The 18,761-nt window shown below is 37.0% G+C and overlaps 1 protein-coding gene across 1 annotated transcript in view; it reads right to left on the bottom strand.

The window, feature by feature from the left end:
- Positions 1 to 18,761, bottom strand: part of ATP7A (ATPase copper transporting alpha) — a 152,338-nt gene that overhangs the window by 13,008 nt on the left and 120,569 nt on the right. The window contains exons 9-17 of the mRNA XM_059909953.1: positions 18,415 to 18,640; positions 15,781 to 16,014; positions 14,539 to 14,630; positions 12,664 to 12,791; positions 6,999 to 7,153; positions 6,650 to 6,784; positions 4,107 to 4,301; positions 2,358 to 2,540; positions 446 to 662 (exon numbers count right to left, since the gene is read on the bottom strand). Of these exons, the coding sequence (XP_059765936.1) occupies positions 446 to 662; positions 2,358 to 2,540; positions 4,107 to 4,301; positions 6,650 to 6,784; positions 6,999 to 7,153; positions 12,664 to 12,791; positions 14,539 to 14,630; positions 15,781 to 16,014; positions 18,415 to 18,640 (1,565 nt within the window). The remainder of the gene's footprint in view (positions 1 to 445; positions 663 to 2,357; positions 2,541 to 4,106; positions 4,302 to 6,649; positions 6,785 to 6,998; positions 7,154 to 12,663; positions 12,792 to 14,538; positions 14,631 to 15,780; positions 16,015 to 18,414; positions 18,641 to 18,761) is intronic.

Below are 18,761 nucleotides of genomic sequence, written 5' to 3'. Positions count from 1 at the left end.
AAGATGAGGGATACTTCTTTCCCTGAAAAAGGAAACATTCTGAGCAAAAAAACCTGAAAGAACACATGTCTGAGAACCTTAAATTTCCGTGTGAAAAATAAGCCGGACAATTTACTTAGGCAACTAGGGGGAAGGCCATAGGAGGTTGTGAAGGATACAAAAGGTTTGGAGCAGCTGTGGTGAGAAATAAAAGAAAGACAGCTGAACTAAAAGATGGAAGATCAGCTAAGGCTAGACTTTATCACCCTCTACTGTAATCAAGGAGCACAACTGAAAAATGTTCTTGAGTAACTGAGTAAAATAATTAGAAGGCCTACAGTGAAACTGATTTACGAAAATGAAACCATGACACCAATCTTGTTTCTTATATAACAGTTCAGATTATAAAGTTAGACATCTGTTAATAACTGTCCCATAATTGGTACTACAAAGAAAATTAGCTTACTTGAGAGCTGGGCATCAATAATCATGGAAGATGAAGTTGATGACTGTTCATTACTTGTATCTATTTGAACCAGGGATGCATTTTTAATATTATTTTCCTCTATCTTCCAGTTATCCTTGTGTAGCAAGCCTTCGATATTGGTGACTTTACAGCTAATACCACAGCCTGGCACAACCTGGAAATCTATGCAGGTACCCAAGGTTTCAGTGTCCAGCTCCTAACAGATAGAAACAGAAGGATTTCCTCTGCTGTTCTAATAATCCAAGGTCCTCATTAGCAAGATCAAAGATTACTGCTGGTTAATTCTAAATGTTTAGACACAATCTACATGCCTGGTTAATTCTGAATGTTTAGAATAAAACTGTCACTTATCATAGCCTATTTGACAGTGGGTTTTGATAAGGACGAAGGAACAGAGCATTGCGTATAATGTTCAAAGTTAGAAGAGAACCTCACAATACTTATTTTAAATCCCACTTTATAAGATTTATACCAACTTTCGGGAAAGAAAATGTGGAAGGTTTATCAATATTCTCTGTCCTTTCCAGTAGAGATCTACAAGTTACATATTTAATTCTATTTTCAAGTCAGATTTTCTATTAGGTACAGGGAAAAGGGTAACAAGGAACAGGGCCTTCAGTTACCAGAGGGTCTCTCTAGTATGATTGTGTGTCCTTAGTGAGCCAAAGAATTCTGGTGACCATCACTGTTTCCTGTCTCTTTATATCTTCATCCTCTCTGTTATTTGATTTGGGTGTAAAGAAGCCAGGTCAGTAATAGGTAAAAAGGAAAGAACAAATAAAGAAATGGCAACACCAATGGTGAAACTGCCACGTTCTAACTGAAAGACTCTGTGAGATAATTTACAAAGAACTTATACAAATCAATGAGAAAAAGGTAAACAATCTTATGAAAAAATAGGCAAAGGATACAAGCAAACAGGGTATAGAAAAAGAAATTCAAATGGCCAATACACATGTGAAAAGATGCTCAACCTTATTCATAATTAAAAAAATGCAAAGTAAACCATCAATGAATAAATTTTTTTACTTATTGAATTGGAAAAAATAAAATGTTGGTGAGAATGTAGGGAAATGGGCATTCAACTTCTTGTGAAAATATGAACTGGTACACCTTTTTGTGTGGGTGTTGATAATATCTGTCATTTGAGCATTGGTAATATTCATCAGAATTTAACTGCATGTATCCTTTGATCTAGCAGTTGCATTGATAGGCATTGAATATTAGAGATAAATGTGCAAAAGCTGACAAGGATGTTAACTGTACATTGTAAGAGCCAAAAAACCAATCATACAATAGAATACAATATAGTCATTAAAAACAATGAGGCAGATCTATATGTCCTGATATGGAAAAATCATTTAATAAAATCTTTTTAAAAGGTACCAAAGATTGGTCATTGTATCACCTTTCTATGTAAAGTTTAAAAAATAATAAATGCTGGTATATGAACTAAAAATGGTTAACAGATGCACACTTTTGTGAATATACTAAAAATTATTGAATTGTAACTTTACAAGGGTGAACTTTATGGTATGTGAATTTTACCTCAATAAAGCTGTTATTTAAAAAGACTGTTAACAGGTTAATACTTGTTAAACTTTGGAGAGAGGAATTATGGAAGGGGGCAGGGAATGAGGCTTTCCTTTTTTGTTATGTAACGCTGAATTATCTCAATTTTCCTACCATAAATATGTATTACTTCTATATTAATTTTTCAGTTGACTGGGGTTATCTGTGTGGTAGGGTTATAGTTAATTTTTGTTTTCATCTTTATACTTTCCTGCATGAAGCAATTAAGACATACAAAATAAAATGAGAAAACACGAGTCTCTCTAGCTTAATACCAACTGTATATGTAAATCATGAATAAACAAGGGAAAAATTGTACCTGCTTGCAGTATTTGGTTATGGCTGCTCCTAGAGGGTGTTCACTGTTACTTTCAGCAGTTCCCACAATGGCCAGGATCTTATTGCGTGACATTCTGTTACTTTCCACTAGAACCTTTACTTGATTCACTACTGGGGTTCCATGGGTAATGGTTCCAGTTTTATCAAATACCACTACCTTTACCTGTAAGAAAATCAAAATACAATGCACCTATATGGTTTGATAATTCTTAATATCAGCTTTCCAGAAATGAGAAAAAGGTTTACTTTGACAAACACATTACTATCTTGTTTCTTAATAAGCTGACCTTTGATTTAATTGGACTAAATAAACTGTCTTTGGGAGAATAAAAAGAAGGGAGAAAAAGGGAAGAAATATCCTTAGTTACACCTAATAGCCCTCCCTTGCAAATGTTCAACGTACTGTGGACATATGCTAAATAACTAGAACTACTTGTTAAGAGTTGACTGTTAATAGGTAATTAAGAGATGTCTCTAGTTCTTCTAGGGAAAGAGAAAGGCTTTCAGTACTAATGAACAGATCTGTAGGGGAAATCTGGGCAGTAGGCAAATGATTATAAGTAAGTAATTAAGTTGAAGTGTGCACCAGATAAGACCTTCTGGGTTGCTTTGACTTTATTGGGTCTAGATGAGAAGCTTGGCCTGCGAAGAGACAGCTCAGGGAACCAACGAGGGAAACTCAGACCAGGTAGGAAAAAGGAAGAGTCTGGAACTAAAGAACAGCCACCTCACAGTAAACTCGGATAACGACCCTTGAGAAATGAATAGCTTGAGGAACTGAGATGAAAAGAGGTATGACAACTAAATACAAAGCATGATTCCGGACGAAATTAAAAACAGCTATAAAGGATTATGGAGTCAGCTGAGGAAACTGGAATATGGACAACAGATTAAACAAGAGTATTATATCAATATCAACTTCTTGATTTTGATCTTTGTACTGTGGTTATGTAAGAGATTGTCCTTGTTCTTAGGAAAGGGGCTTCATACCTGCAGTAAAGGGTATACGGGAGTTCTTTATACTATTCTTGCAACTTTTATTTAAGTTTGAAATCATATCAAAATTTAAAATTACTATAAAAATTAGTAGCCTGTATTCACTGGCTAGATGAGGCTCCAAATCTAAGCTGTGTTCTGTGTTTACTACATGCATCTCTTTATAGTTTATATCCTCATAATAAGAACATACTAGAAGGAACATGGTTTTAGTTTAAGTCAAATAGCCTTGATTGAGATTGTGATGGAAATTCTAATAGGAGAGAGATCAGGGACAGGATTATATTCCTGAAGTCATAGTTGCAAACTGTCAGCTGGTGGCAGCAAAGGCAGAGGAACAGCAAGCCCTATCTAATCGCGAACAGCACAAACATGGAGTCACACACAAACAGGTTAGAAGCCTGATAGACTTGGGCAAATTGCCTGAGCAAATATCTATGGTGTCTTCCTGCCCTAAAGACCAGTCTAATCTGAGCTGGGATAGGACTCCAGGTTTTCCACACCAGGGTCTACTCTAAAGAGAGTAGGTCTGGAGTAGTTTGAGAGGTCTCATATAACTAAGGCCAATCCAGAGCAGAACCAAACTGACACCTTTCCTACCTCAACCCTCACGATAGTGTCAGAAGAGGCTCAGCTTACGGACTATGTAGAAATAATTTAAGACTCTATTTTTCAATATGGGTGCTATTGCCAGTTTGAATGAGACAACTCTTAGTTCTGGGGAGTATCTTACCTTATGAGCCATCTCCAATGGCTCACCACCTTTGATTAGTATGCCATTTTGAGCGCCTACTCCTGTACCCACCATCACGGCAGTTGGAGTGGCCAATCCCAGTGAACAGGGGCATGCAATGCACAGAACTGTGATTGAGGCTTGGAAAGCAAAGCGTATTATTGTTTCTGTTCGGGAGATACTCCTGTTGTAGCCCTTGAGAAGAAATGCATGAATTTTGATTACTGATTCAGAGCTGAATAAAACAAAAGGAACAAAGCTTAACTCTACTTAAATAAAACCACAATTTTGGAGTCACACATAATCTTGCTTAGTTACCAACATATGTTTTAGCTATTAGTAAGAAAACACTTTTTTTCTTTTATGAATATAAGATATTGTTGACATAACTGGTAAACAAATTACAGTCCTAAAATCAAGATTTCAATCTTGCTGATTCCAGAGTTACAAACTATGGAGTGAATATAAGGAACATAATAAAAGTCAACTCCCCCCCCATATTGAGAGAATAAGTGTTTTTATTAGGGACTTTCAAAAATAGCTGCAAACATAGGACCTAATTCTCAACATATTTGATCCTGAACAAAAATAATTCTGTACTTCTGTATACTAACACCATAAAGCTGTCTTTCACACTATTCTTTAAAGACAATGAAAAAAATCACCCAGTTTGCAAAGGTTGCTTCACCACATTTCAATAAAGTTCTTTTGGACAAAACAACGTGAACTGAGTATATCTGGTAGTATAGCTCTTAGTGACATTGAGTATTTGCTTCTGTGGTAAGTATGATCGATAGTATTAGGAGAAATCTCCTAAGACTCCCTGAATTCATGAGAAAAATTCCTGAAGGAGACACGTTCCAAAATACTTCCCAGAAATCCTCTTGTTCAATGAGTACTCAACCAATATGAATCATTTAAAGAAACTTTTTAATATTATACTAATGACCATATTGTGGAATAGATACATAGATGTTATGATTCTACCTGTTCTTTAATTGAAGGGACAAACAGCATGAAACAGTGTACAGCATGGCATTTTTAAAAGAAAGAAACACAACAAAGTAAGACTTTCTTAGTAATAATGGTTTTACAGTGCTATGTTCTTACTAAGTTCTCAAATACTTAAGCTAAGTGATCATCTAAGAGTTATATATATAGAGGGAGACAGAGTTGGAAGGGATTTTCATAGACATCTAAGCTTATGCTTTCATATATGTCATAAGTGTATGTTTTCACCTACACTAATTCCAATCCTGAAATTTAGGTATTATTATCACTATATTACAGATGACAAAACTGAAGATAAGAGAAATTCAGTGACTTAAAGGTTTTATCTCTAACATGAGTTACAGTCCAGGTCTACTTTACCGCTTTATGACACCATACGTTAGAGAACATCATAGAACTAGAGAGAAGCAGACACTAATATTATCTTATATTTATAAAGCATTTAATAAATTACAAAGTATGTCTAATATATATCATCTTATCTAACTTTTACAACTGCAAGTTATGTTGGATGAGCATTATTAAAATCTCACTTGAGAGGTGAGGAAACCAAAGCTCAAAGAGAAATTAAGTTGACCTAAGATCACACTGATGGTATGTGGCAGAGCTGAGATCCCAAGATTTTCCTCAATATATCCATTGTTCTTTGTGAAAGCAAAATCATGCTGGGACTCAGACTAAGTATAAAATGTGAAAGGTCACTATAGGCATACCTCGGAGATATTGTGGGTTCAGTTCCAGACCACCGAAATAAAGTGAGTCACAAGAATTCTTTGGTTTCCTAATGAATGTAAAAGTTATGTTTACACTATACCGTAGTCTACTAAATGTGCAACATCAGTATGTCTCAAGAAACATGTACATACCTTAATTAAAAAATAATGCTGTTGGAAAAATGGCGTCGATAGACATGCTCGACGCAGGGTTGCCACAAACCTTCAATTTGTAAAAAACACAATATCTGCAAAGCACGATAAAGCAAAGTGCAATAAAACGAGGTATGCCTGTACTTGCTTTTGGAAAATCACAAGTCATAATGAAAAAAACCTTTTATGTTTTCTTTTATATTTACAGAAATGCAAATGTTATTCTTATCACCCTCTCACTCCAGTCTGTTAAAGATACCAGTAATTATTAGTTATTTTCCAATTAATTACTTATGCAAAAGATTCACGGGCTTCCCTGGTGGCGCAGTGGTTGAGAATCTGCCTGCTAATGCAGGGGACACGGGTTCGAGCCCTGGTCTGGGAAGATCCCACATGCCGTGGAGCAACTAGGCCCGTGGGCCACAACTACTGAGCCTGCGCATCTGGAGCCTGTGCTCCGCAACAAGAGAGGCCACGATAGTGAGAGGCCCGCGCACCGCGATGAAGAGCTGCCCCCGCTTGCCACAACTAGAGAAAGCCCTCGCACAGAAACGAAGACCCAACACAGCCAAAAAAAATAAAAATTAATTAATTAATTAATAATAATAAAAAAAAAGATTCACACACTGTTTTACATATGAAAAAAAGGTGTTATAAGTCACTCACAGGAAAGTAGGTTTCCACGATTTCAAAATTCAGAAATCCAATTATAATCCAAACCAAAAGGGTAGCAATGGAAACAATGACAATAAAAGGAACAAAGTAGCCACTGAGTTTGTCTGCAAACTGCTGGATAGGAGCCTAGAATTAAAAAATAATAATAATGATATGTATATCAAAGTCTCCTTTTTTGATAATGAATATAGAGCATATTTAGTACTGAGCACAAATATTTTAATAAACTCCATATTAATACAGCTAGAATTAATCAAAGGAACACATAAAAACTAGATCAAGATTTATACTGAGTGGGCTTTCATGAAAATACTTTGTTTCTCCTAGGGAGTTAATTTACCTTTGATGTTTGTGCCTCCTCTACAAGTCTGACAATTTGAGAAAGGGTTGTGTCTGCTCCAACATGGGTTGCACGGATAAGGAGTGACCCATTCTGGTTAATGGAACCAGCAATCACTGTGCTGCCAGACTTCTTAGCCACAGGCATTGCCTCCCCTATATAAGGAGTAAAGATACATTTAGGGAGCATAAATAAATACTATCTTGAAATATACAGTTATCTGTCAATGTCAATATCTAGAAATGAGATTCTTCCTTCCTGAAATAGAATCTGGACAAACGCCTAGGTGAAGGTTGCCCTCTCTTTTTCCTTATGTCAGTTCTGGGCCAAACCCAGGGATATATATCTTAAACTGGAAAAACCTAATGTGTTAACTCTTATTGGCAGGTACTTTTGGACCTCCACCCTAGTCTTAGATCATTGGTTCTCAACCTGTTTCCAAGGAGCATTTATAAATGTAGGAGAGAGTTCTTGCTTGTAATAACTACAGGTGGAGCATGGGGTACTGCTACTCCAATTAGGTAGGTCAGGGTCAGGGATACTAAATGTACCATAATGTGTAGGATAGTCAGTCAGAACTAAGAACTGTCCCATCCAAACTAGCAATAGCACCCCTACTGAGAAACACAGAATCCTAAATTATTTCCACACAGTTCATAAACTGAGCCTCTTTTGGCACTATTGTAAGGACTGAGGTAGGAAAGGTGTTATTTTGGTTCTGCTCTGGATTGGCCTTAGTTACCTAAGATCTCTAAAACTACTCCAGGCTTATTCTCTTTAGAGATGACCCTGATGTGGAAAACCTGGGGTCCTATCCCAGCTCAGACTAGACCGGTCTTTAGGGCAGGAAGACAATAGGTATTTGCTCAGGAAAATTTGACAAAGTCTATTGGGCTCTACAGCAGAATGTGACAACTTCCTCTGGTTATACATTCTAGTAATTAACAATCCTCAGTGAAAAGAGCCTTCAGTAGCATAACTAAAACCACAAAGAAAATCTGCAGAAATTGATTTAATACATTCTTAAAAAAACTCATATTCTCTTCACTCATTATTTACTTGGTCCATAGTTTCTACAAAAAGCTCTTCACCTTTCATGTCTATTTTTTTTAACATCTTTATTGGAGTATAATTGCTTTACAGTGTTGTGTTAGTTTCTGCTGTATAACAAAATGAATCAGCTATAAGCATACGTATATCCCCATATTCCCTCCCTCTTGCATCTCCCTCCCACCTTCCTTATCCCACCCCTCTACGTGTTCGCAAAGCACTGAGTTGATCTCCCTGTGTCATGCAGCTGCTTCCCACTAGCTATTTTACATTTGATAGTGTATATATGTCAATGCTATTCTCTCACTTCGTCCCAGCTTACTCTTCCCTCTCCCCGTGTCCTCAAATCCATTCTCTATGTCTGTGTCTTTCTTCCTGTCCTGCCCCTAGGTTCATAGGACCTAATGTTCATCAGAACTTTTTTTTTTTTAGATTCCATATATATGTGTTAGCATATGGTATTTGTTTTGCACTTTCTGACTTACTTCACTCTGTATGACAAACTCTAGATCCATCCACCTCACTACAAATAACTCAATTTTGTTTCTTTTTATGGCTGAGTAATATTCCATTGTATATATGTGCCACATCTTCTTTATCCATTCATCCAACAATGGACACTTAGGTTGCTTCCATGTCCTGGCTATTGTAAATAGTGCTGCAATGAACATTATGGTACATGACTTTTTGAATTACGGTTTTCTGAGGGTATATGCCCAGTAGTGGGATTGCTGGGTCATATGGTAGTTCTATTTTTAGGTTTTCAAGGAACCTCCATACAGTTCTCCATAGTGGCTGTATCAATTTACATTCCCACCAACAGTGCAAGAGGGTTCCCTTTTCTCCACACCCTCTCCAGCATTTATTGTTTCTAGATTTTTTGATGATGGCCATTCTGACTGGTGAGAGGTGATACCTCATTGTAGTTTTGATCAGCAATTCTCTAATGATTAGGGATGTTGAGCATCCTTTCATGTGTTTGTTGGCAATCTGTATATCTTCTTTAGAGAAATGTTTATTTAGGTCTTCTGCCCATTTTTGGATTGGGTTCTTTGTTTTTTTGTTATTGAGCTGCTTGTATATTTTGGAGATTAATTCTTTGTCGGTTGCATCGTTGCAAATATTTTCTTCCATTCTGAGGATTGTCTTTTCGACTTGCTTATGGTTTCCTTTGCTGTGCAAAAGCAAGTTTCATTAGATCCCATTTGTTTATTTTTGTTTTTATTTCCATTTCTCTAGGAGGTGGGTCAAAAAGGATCTTGATGTGATTTATGTGACAGAGTGTTCTGCCTATGTTTTCCTCTAAGAGTTTTATAGTGTCTGGCCTTACATTTAGGTCTTTAATCCATTTTCAGTTTATTTTTGTGTATGGTGTTACGGAATGTTCTAATTTCATTCTTTTACATGTAGCTGTCCAGTTTTCTCAGCACCATTTATTGAAGAGGCTGTCCTTTCTCCATTGTATATTCTTGCCTCCTTTATCAAAGATAAGGTGACCATATGTGTGTGGGTTTATCTCTGGGCTTTCTATCCTGTTCCATTGATCTATATTTCTGTTTTTGTGCCAGTACCAAACTGTCTTGATTCCTGTAGCTTTGTAGCATAGTCTGAAGTCTGGGAGCCTGATTCCTCCAGCTCCGTTTTTCTTTCTCAAGATTGTTTTGGCTATTCAGGGTCTTTTGCGTTTCTATACAAATTGTGCAATTTTTTGTTCTAGTTCTGTGAAAAATTCCATTGGTAGTTTGACAAGGATTGCACTGAACCTGTAGATTGCTTTGGGTAGTATAGTCATTTTCACAATGTTGATTCTTCCTATCCAAGAACATAGTGTATATCTCTCCATCTGTTTGTATCATCTTTAATTTCTTTCGTCAGTGTCTTATAGTTTTCTGTATACAGGTCTTTTGTCTCCTTAGGTAGGTTTATTCCTGGTATTTTATTATTTTTGTTGCAATGGTAAATGGGAGTGTTTCCTTAATTTCTCTTTCAGATTTTTCATCATTCGTGTATAGGAATGCAAGAGATTTCTGTGCATTAATTTTGTATCATGCTACTCTACCAAATTCATTGATTAGCTCTAGTAGTCTTCTGGTAGCATCTTTAGGGTTCTCTATGTAGAGTATCATGTCATCAGCAAACAGTGACAGTTTTACTTCTTCTTTTCCAATTTGGATTCCTTTTATTTCTTTTTCTTCCCTGATTGCCATGGCTAAAACTTCCAGAACTATGTTGAATAACAGTGGTGAGAGTGGGCACCCTTTTCTTGTTCCTATCTTAGAGGTAATGGTTTCAGTTTTTCATGGCTGAGAATGATGTTGGCTGTGGGTTTGTCATATATGGCCTTCATTATGTTGAGGTAGGTTCCCTCTATGCCTACTTTCTGGAGAGTTTTTATCATACACGGGTGTTGAATCTTGTCAAAAGTTTTTTCTGCATCTATTGAGATGATCATATGGTTTTCCTCCTCCAATTTGTTAATATGGTGTATCACATTGATTGATTTGCGTATATTGAAGAATCCTTGCATTCCTGGGATAAACCCCACTTGATCACGGCGTATGATCCTTTTAATGTGCAGTTGGATTCTGTTTGCTAGTATTTTGTTGAGGATTTTTGCATCTATGTTCATCAGAGATATTGGGCTGTAGTTTTTTTTGTGCCATCTTTGTCTGGTTTTGGTATCAGGGTGACAGTGGCCTCATAGAATGAGTTTGGGAGTCTTCCTCCCTCTGTTGTATTTCGGAAGAGTTTGAGAAGGATAGGTATTAGCTCTTCCCTAAATGCTTGATAGAATTCACCTGTGAAGCCATCTGGCCCTGGGCTTTTGTTTGTTGGAAGATTTTTAATCATAGTTTCAATTTCAGTGCTTGTGATGGGTCTGTTTATATTTTCTATTTCTTCCTGGTTCAGTGTCAGAAGGTTTTGCTTTTTTAAGAATGTGTCCATTTCTTCCAGGTTGCCCATTTTATTGGCATAGAGTTGCTTGTGGTAATCTCTCATGATCCACTGTATTTCTGCAGTATCAGTTGTTACTTCTCCTTTTTCATTTCTAATTCTGTTGATTTGAGTCTTCTCCTTCTTTTTCTTGATGAGTCTGGCTAATGCTTTATCAATTTTGTTTATTTTCTCAAAGAACCAGCTTTTAGTTTTATTGATCTTTGAAATGGCAGAGAAAGAGGTTCAAACCCAGGTCTCTCTGACTCCAAGGCCCTACACACGTCCACCAGCCCTTGTGACCATGTTTCTCCGACTTATATCATCATGAAATACTTTTTTAAAAGCGTAATGGACTGAGGAGACACCAAGATGATTAAAAGGCAATAATGTGCTTGGATCACACCAGGCAGAATGTGGTCTCGCAGATTAACTAATTGTAGCAAGAAATTATGAAAAGGAGATTTGTATTTTTCATTTAGAAGAGAAGTTCCAAATTCTGTAAATTAAACCAACTTAATTTTCTTAATAATTAAATAGAACATACCTTTAAATATGTATTTTTATACTTTTATTATAATGTATGACCCCCACAAACATTTTTTAATCAAAAAAAAAAAGACTTGGCTATGGGGGCGGAGTTTAGGGGGGGTGGAACTTAGGCAGGGGCGGGATTTAGGGTGGTGCGGGACCTAGGCGGGTGGGGAAGTGCTGTTTGAGTGTGGGGTGGGGCCTAGGCGGGGAGATGTTCAAGCGTGGGGCGGGGCCTCTGCTTAGGACCTGCACCAAAGGGGAGAGGCAGCACGTAGAAATGAGGGCCTCTGGAGTGTGGATTTCCGGAGTTTGGAGGTAGGGCCCTGAGTGAGGGTGTGTGGGTGGGGTTTAGGCCCAGCTCATTGGAGGGGGTCTCCGAGTATAGAGGTAGGGCCCTGGGTGGGGGTGTGGGGCGAGGCTTGGGCTCTGTGTGGCAGGAGGGAGGCTCCAAGGGCAGAGGATTAGGCCTGGGATCCCAACAGGCACCCCGCTGCCTAAGTGGACAGGGAAAGCACTGGCCCCCTTCCTTTCCGTTCCTTCTCGCCCCTCCCCCACTGCCTCCCCCCGGGTCTCCCCTGTTCCTGATGGACCCCTAACTGTGGGTGGATCCCGCTGGGTGTAGGAATGCCTCCCCTCCCCCAGCCGCCCCTCAGTGGTGCCAGTCCCAGAGGTCCGGACTTTACTTTTGCTCCCTCTTCCCTCCCACTCCCTCAGGACCTGCACGGCCGGAGGGGGCCTAGGTGGGCAGAGGATCAGGCCCGGGATCTCAGCAGGTTCCAGGACCCAAGTGGGCAGGGGAAGCCTGGCCATGCTCCCTTTTGATCGTCTGTCCTCCCAGTGGTTCCCTAATTTCCTCCTTCGGGCGTGGGATTCCTGCCTCTCAGGGGCACCAGTCCCATCCTGCCTCCACTTCTCCTCCCCCTTCACTCCCCCCATGCCCCACATCCTACCCGGTGGCTGGGGGTTCCTCCCATCCCCTTAGGTGTCCGTGGTCCCCCACTGGTGCCTGGTAGGTGCCCTAGTTGTGAGGAGATGCGAATTCTGCATCCTCCTAGTACGCCATCTTTTGGACTTCTTTCATGCCTATTTTTAATTAACACTTTGGATTCACTTCACTTTCATGTCATGATCCTCTGAAAGAACATACCTGTGATGAGGGACTCATCTACCATAGAATGCCCTTCAATAACACGCCCATCCACTGGAAATTTGCCTCCTGGAACCACTTTAATGATGTCTCCACGTTGTACAAGTTCCACATCCACTTGCTCTTCACTGGATATGAGTTAAAATAAAAAGCACCATGACAGTATGCTTCTCCCCCTGATCTTTCCATGCAAGCTTTTTAGTTGACATCAAGCTTGTGGCCCCATAATTGCTACCAATGGAAGTTAGAACCAACATTTAAGTTAGGAACTACAGTGTCAGTCTTTTTCACTGTTGGGGAATAGCTCAGTACCTAGCACAAAGTAGCACTCTAAATATTTGTTGAATAGTCATTGAACTAATAAATGAAAGCTTTAGAAATAATGTAATGGGTTTTATTGAACAAAACAACTAATTTATTGTGTATATCTGCCAAAATAATTTTATGAGGAAAGGAATGAGAAATACAAAAAAAATGAAATCTAATCAAGTCTTTAGCTCTAACTTCCAGTTTACAGGTAATATAGGAGTTACAGAACAAGTTAAATGATTCCAGACGGAAACAGAGACAAATTTGGACTGTGGGATTTTCTAAAGGACAACTGATAGATGTTTCTTTACCAAGTCAAATGCATGGAGAGGGAGGAGCAGGGAGGAACAAGGGAGGGAGAATTGGAGAGAGGAGATGTTCTACATTAAAACAAACATGTCAGGAGAAAGACAAATACTGTATGATGTCACTTATATGTGCAATCTAAAAAATACAACAAACTAGTGAGTACAACAAAAAAGAAGCAGACTCACAGATGTAGAGAAATAACTAGTGGTTACTAGTGGGGAAAGGGAAGCGTGAAGAACAATATAGGGTAGGGGATTAAGAGGTACAAACTACTATGTATAAAATAAATAAGCGACAAGGATATATTGTACAACATGGGGAATATAGCCAATATTTTATGATAACTATAAATGGAGTATAACCTTTAAAAATTGTGAATCACTACACTGTACACTTGTAACTTATATACTTTTGTACATCAACTATAACTCAATTAAAAAATCAAAAAACAAACAAACAGGGGCTTCCCTGGTGGCGCAGTGGTTAAGAATCTGCCTGACAATGCAGGGGACACAGGTTTGATCCCTGGTCCAGGAAGAGTGCACATGCTGTGGAGCAACTAAGCCCGTGCGCCACAACTACTGAGCCTGCGCTCTAGAGCCCGCGAGCCACAACTACCGAGCCCATGCACCACAACTACTGAAGCCTGTGCACCTAGAGCCCATGCTCCGCATCAAGAGAAGCCACCACCATGAGAAGCCCGTGCACTGCAGCGAAGAGTAGCCCCCGCTCACTGAAACCAGAGACAGCCCACACGCAGCAACAAAGACCCAACACAGCCAAAAAAAAAAAAAAAACTCAAAACTTAAAACAAACAAACAAACATATCAGTCAAATGCAGTGACACATGGACCTTTTCTGAATTCCATTTCAAACAAAGAAACTTAAAACAGTTTGGAGACAACAGGAGAAATGTTAATATGGACAGTGTATTAGATCACATTAAAGAATAATTGTTCATTTTGTTAGATGCAATATGGGTATTATAATTATATAAGACTATGTCCTTTTTTAGAAATACAACAGGAATATCTGCAGTAAAACCATATAACTGGGATTTACTTTAAAATTCTACTGCAACAACAGAAAGAAAAATAGATTGTATCGATGAAGTAAAGTGTGGCAAAATGTGAATAACTGTTAAATCTGGGAGATAGATTATGTGAGTTCATTATACCTTTCTCTCTACTTCTGTGTATATTTGATATTTTTCCTAAGAAGTTAAAAAAGAGAAGGAAGAATAATGAAGGTAAATACCTCAAGACGATATTATCGGAGTCGAGAGTTACAATAGTTGCTTCTGTAGCTTGTAGTGAAATTAGTTTGGCAAGAGCCTCTGATGTTTTGCCCTATAAATTAAAACACATATGTTAACAATGCTAAGGAAGAAAAAGTCTTATGTAAAATAAAGGCATAATCTTTAACATTTACTTAAAAGACAGCTTTAGGAATGTTAATTAGTTCAAGTCAGAAAATGTTTCACTTTGAAAATATGAAGTACACAAAATATAAAATGTATTATTAGATATAATTTATAAATAAATAATGTAAATTAATAAGAAAAACATCAGAACCCAATAGGTACATGAGCAAAGGACATAAATAGGCAATTCATTTAAGAAGAAATATAATACCTGCTGTATAGAAAAATGTTTATCTCTGCTATTACTGGAAGAAATGCAAACTAAAGCAACTCTATGATACCATTTAATGCCTACTAACTTAGCAAAACTTTAGATAGGAGTCAGTGCTGATGAAGTTGTAGTAAAACTACTTCACTAACATACCCTTTATGGCAAAAATTGTTAAGATTAGTAGCATGAGCCATAGAAAGATTTATGCCCTTTAATCATATCCTTTGTAATTTATCCTAAGATAGTAATTCAGTAGAAATAACTATTAAACATGAATATGTTTAATGCAGGATTACCTAAAATTAAACTCTGGAAACAATCTAACTGAGAACAAAACCAGAATGGTTTAGTAAATTATAGCACATTGATTTGAGAGAATATTATTCAGAAACACTGAGTAATTATCTAGACTGCAAAAATGGGGAAAAAACTTTAAAGTGTTAAGGGCACAAAGTGGTATGGATACCATGTTTGCCACTCTGTGAAATATAAACGTACGTGGAACAGGATTAGAAAGTGATTTCCGTTATACCATGGGATTGTGGGTGAATATTTTTCCATCATTATTTTAAATCTGTGGTCGCATCAGTTTTTCCATTAATAATGAGATATAAGTAAAATAAGTACTCTTAAATGTCTCTTAAAATAAACGTGGACACACTGTATTATCTACAGTATTAATTCCATAAATTTGGTAAATCTTCTAAAGGAATATTTAACCTAAAATACTGCCAAAACAAAAATACTTCTTTTAGTACATCGTTAACTACATAAATCAATGTATATTTCCAATAATTGGTCTAGAAAATATTATGGTCATTTACCCACCCAAGATTTTAATAAATGTCACCCTTTCTTACTTTACCTTTGCTACATGTTCCAGCCACCGGCCTAGTGCAATAAACACAAATAGCATAGGAGGTGTGTCAAAGAAAGTAACAGGGTTCACTCTGGCTCTCTCATACATTGCAACCAGAAGAATAACCAAAGAATAAGCAAATGCAATGGTAGTTGCCAGCACAATCAGTACGTCCATATTTGCAGTTTTATGCTTCAGTGCTTTGTAGGCCTGAATGTAGAAGTGCCAGCCTCCAAAAAACTGTAATATAGAAACAGTGATTAGTGCTTTTAAAAAAAGCTGAAATTCACATATATACCTCAATAACTAAGATATAGTATCAATGTTAATTTCCTTTGGCTTTTATTTAATCCATAAACAACTAAGGAGAGATTATTTTTTTTGGCTGCACCATGCGGCCTGCAGGATCTTAGTTCCCCAACCAGGGATCGAACCTGAGCCATGGAGAATTCCCCTAAGGAGAGATTTTTTTTAAGCTGAAACAATAGTGCTTGTATTTTAGCAGATACGTGTGTGTGTGTGTGTGTGTGTGTGTGTGTGTGGATTCAAATTGTCATACAAGCCCTTGGCAGCTCTCTGCTATGATCCAATGGATATTTCATAATATAAAGAAAGTCAAGTGGTTCTTGGATTCTTCTTTTTGAAGCCAGCAAAAACAAGAACTAGGAAAAGAATTACATTCTTTTGACAATGATTTTTTATATAAAACTCACCTCCCTCTTTTCAAATTCAACCTATCACAAGCCATTGGATCTGTCCACTGTTTTCGTTAGGAAACATAACTGAAAAGCTTATTGTTCATTAGTATAGAGAAACATACTAAGATGTTTTAAAAATCATTATTGCTTTTTATAAGGATCAGAAAAAGGAATAGATCTATTAGATGGAAGTGTTCCACAGTAAAAGTTTATCTCAAAAGAGTTGAAAAGTCCAAAGAAGACATACAGATGGCCAAGAAACACATGAAAAGATGCTCAACATCACTAATTATTTGAGAAATGCAAATCAAAACTACAGTGAGGTATCACCTCACAGTGGTCAGAATAGCCATCATCAAAAAATCTACAAACAATAAATGCTGGAGAGGCTGTGGAGAAAAGGGAACCCTCTTGCACTGTTGGTGGGAATGTAAATTGATACAGCCACTATGGAGAACAGTATTGAGGTTCCTCAAAAAACTAAAAACAGAATTACCATATGACCCAGCAATCCCACTACTGGGCATATACCCAGAGAAAACCATAATTCAAAAAGACACATGCACCCCAATGTTCATTGCAGCACTATTTACAATAGCCAGGTCATGGAAGCAACCTAAATGGCCATCGACAGAAGAATGGGTAAAGAAGATGTGGTACATATATACAATGGAATATTACTCAGCCATAAAAAAGAATGAAATTGGATCATTTGTAGAGATGTGGATGGACCTAGAGACTGTCATACAGAGTGAAGTAAGTCATAAAAAGAAAAACAAATATCGTATATTAATGCATATATGTGGAATCTAGAAAAATGGTACAGATGAACCAGTTTGCAAGGCAGAAATGCAGACACAGATGTAGAGAACAAACGTATGGACACCAAGGGGGAAAGCGCGGGAGGGGGAGGATGATGAATTGGGAGATCGAGATTGACATATATACACTAATATGTATAAAATGGATAACTAATAAGAACCTGCTGTATAAAAAAAAGAAATAAAATTAAAAAAAGAAGAAAACATACAGAGAGTAATGAACTTAAGTGCTATGGAGAAATAATATAACTATTATGATTATTTTATAGAATAAATTAATAATAAATATATCAAAATAAAATATATTTATAATATATTTAATATAATTAATATAAAGATAATTTTAATGCATTTAATATAAAATATAAATATAAAGAAATAAAATATAACATTTTATCAAATTTTTTTCCAACTTAGATTGTTACAGAATATTGAGCAGACAATGTTATGTGGCAGCCTGGATGGAAGGGGAATCTGGGGGAGAATGGATACATGTATATGTACGGCTGAGTTGCTTTGCTGTGCACCTGAAACTACCACAACATTGTTTATCGGCTACACTCCAATATAAAATAAAAAGTTAAAAAAAAAAAAGAATATTGTGCAGTTCCCTGTGCTATACAGTAGGTCCTTGTTGGCTATTATCCATTTTAAATATAGCAGCATGTACATGTCAATCCCAGACTTCCTACATGCATATGTATAACTGAATCACTTTGTTGTACACCTGAAACTAACACAACATTGTTAATCAATTGTACTCCAATATAAAATAAAAAGTTAAAAAAAGACAATAAAAATAAAATAAAGTATAACATTTTATTATTATAATAACTTTAAATATAAAGTTACATACAGTAGCAGATATGAATACCAAATTCACAACTGAAGATGAATTGAACTGTTATTCTCTGCTTTGTCATTAAACAGTATCCTTCGGGGTTAAAATGGAATTTATTATCTACTTTAACCACTCAGTTTAAGATTATTTTTGTAAAGCATCCAGCATAAAATGATCGTACTTCTGGCCAATATTTGTTGTACAATTGAAAATAGCCTCACCTGCCACATTTTGGCTATTTTTCATTATTAACAAATATACTTGCTAACATTTCACTTGCCTGTACAGGTACACACAATAAAAAAGATAGCAAATTCATAATGGACAATCCTGGCAGGATCTGGCGCTCCAGGAACATAGAAGAATGAATGCTAATCATTTCTTCTTGGCTCATGTTCTGATTATGGTGAAGAGTTGCAAGGTGGTGGTCCATAACCATCATATATATCATCAGCCCCATTACAGGAATACAGAAAAACAGGCTCACAAGAAAGGCCCGTCGCCATCTAATATAGAAAAGAAAAATCATTTGAGTAAATAGGTAATGGTTAAAGATTCTATGTACTATAAGGAAATATAACTTGTGACCAATTCCCACCCACTGTAAGGATGATATTGAAAAAACTG

The sequence above is a fragment of the Balaenoptera ricei genome, chromosome X (assembly GCF_028023285.1).
Source record: "Balaenoptera ricei isolate mBalRic1 chromosome X, mBalRic1.hap2, whole genome shotgun sequence".
Taxonomy (NCBI): Eukaryota; Metazoa; Chordata; class Mammalia; order Artiodactyla; family Balaenopteridae; genus Balaenoptera; species Balaenoptera ricei.
The sequence above is the reverse complement of the archived record's forward strand: the minus strand, read 5'-3'. Positions and strand labels throughout refer to the sequence as shown.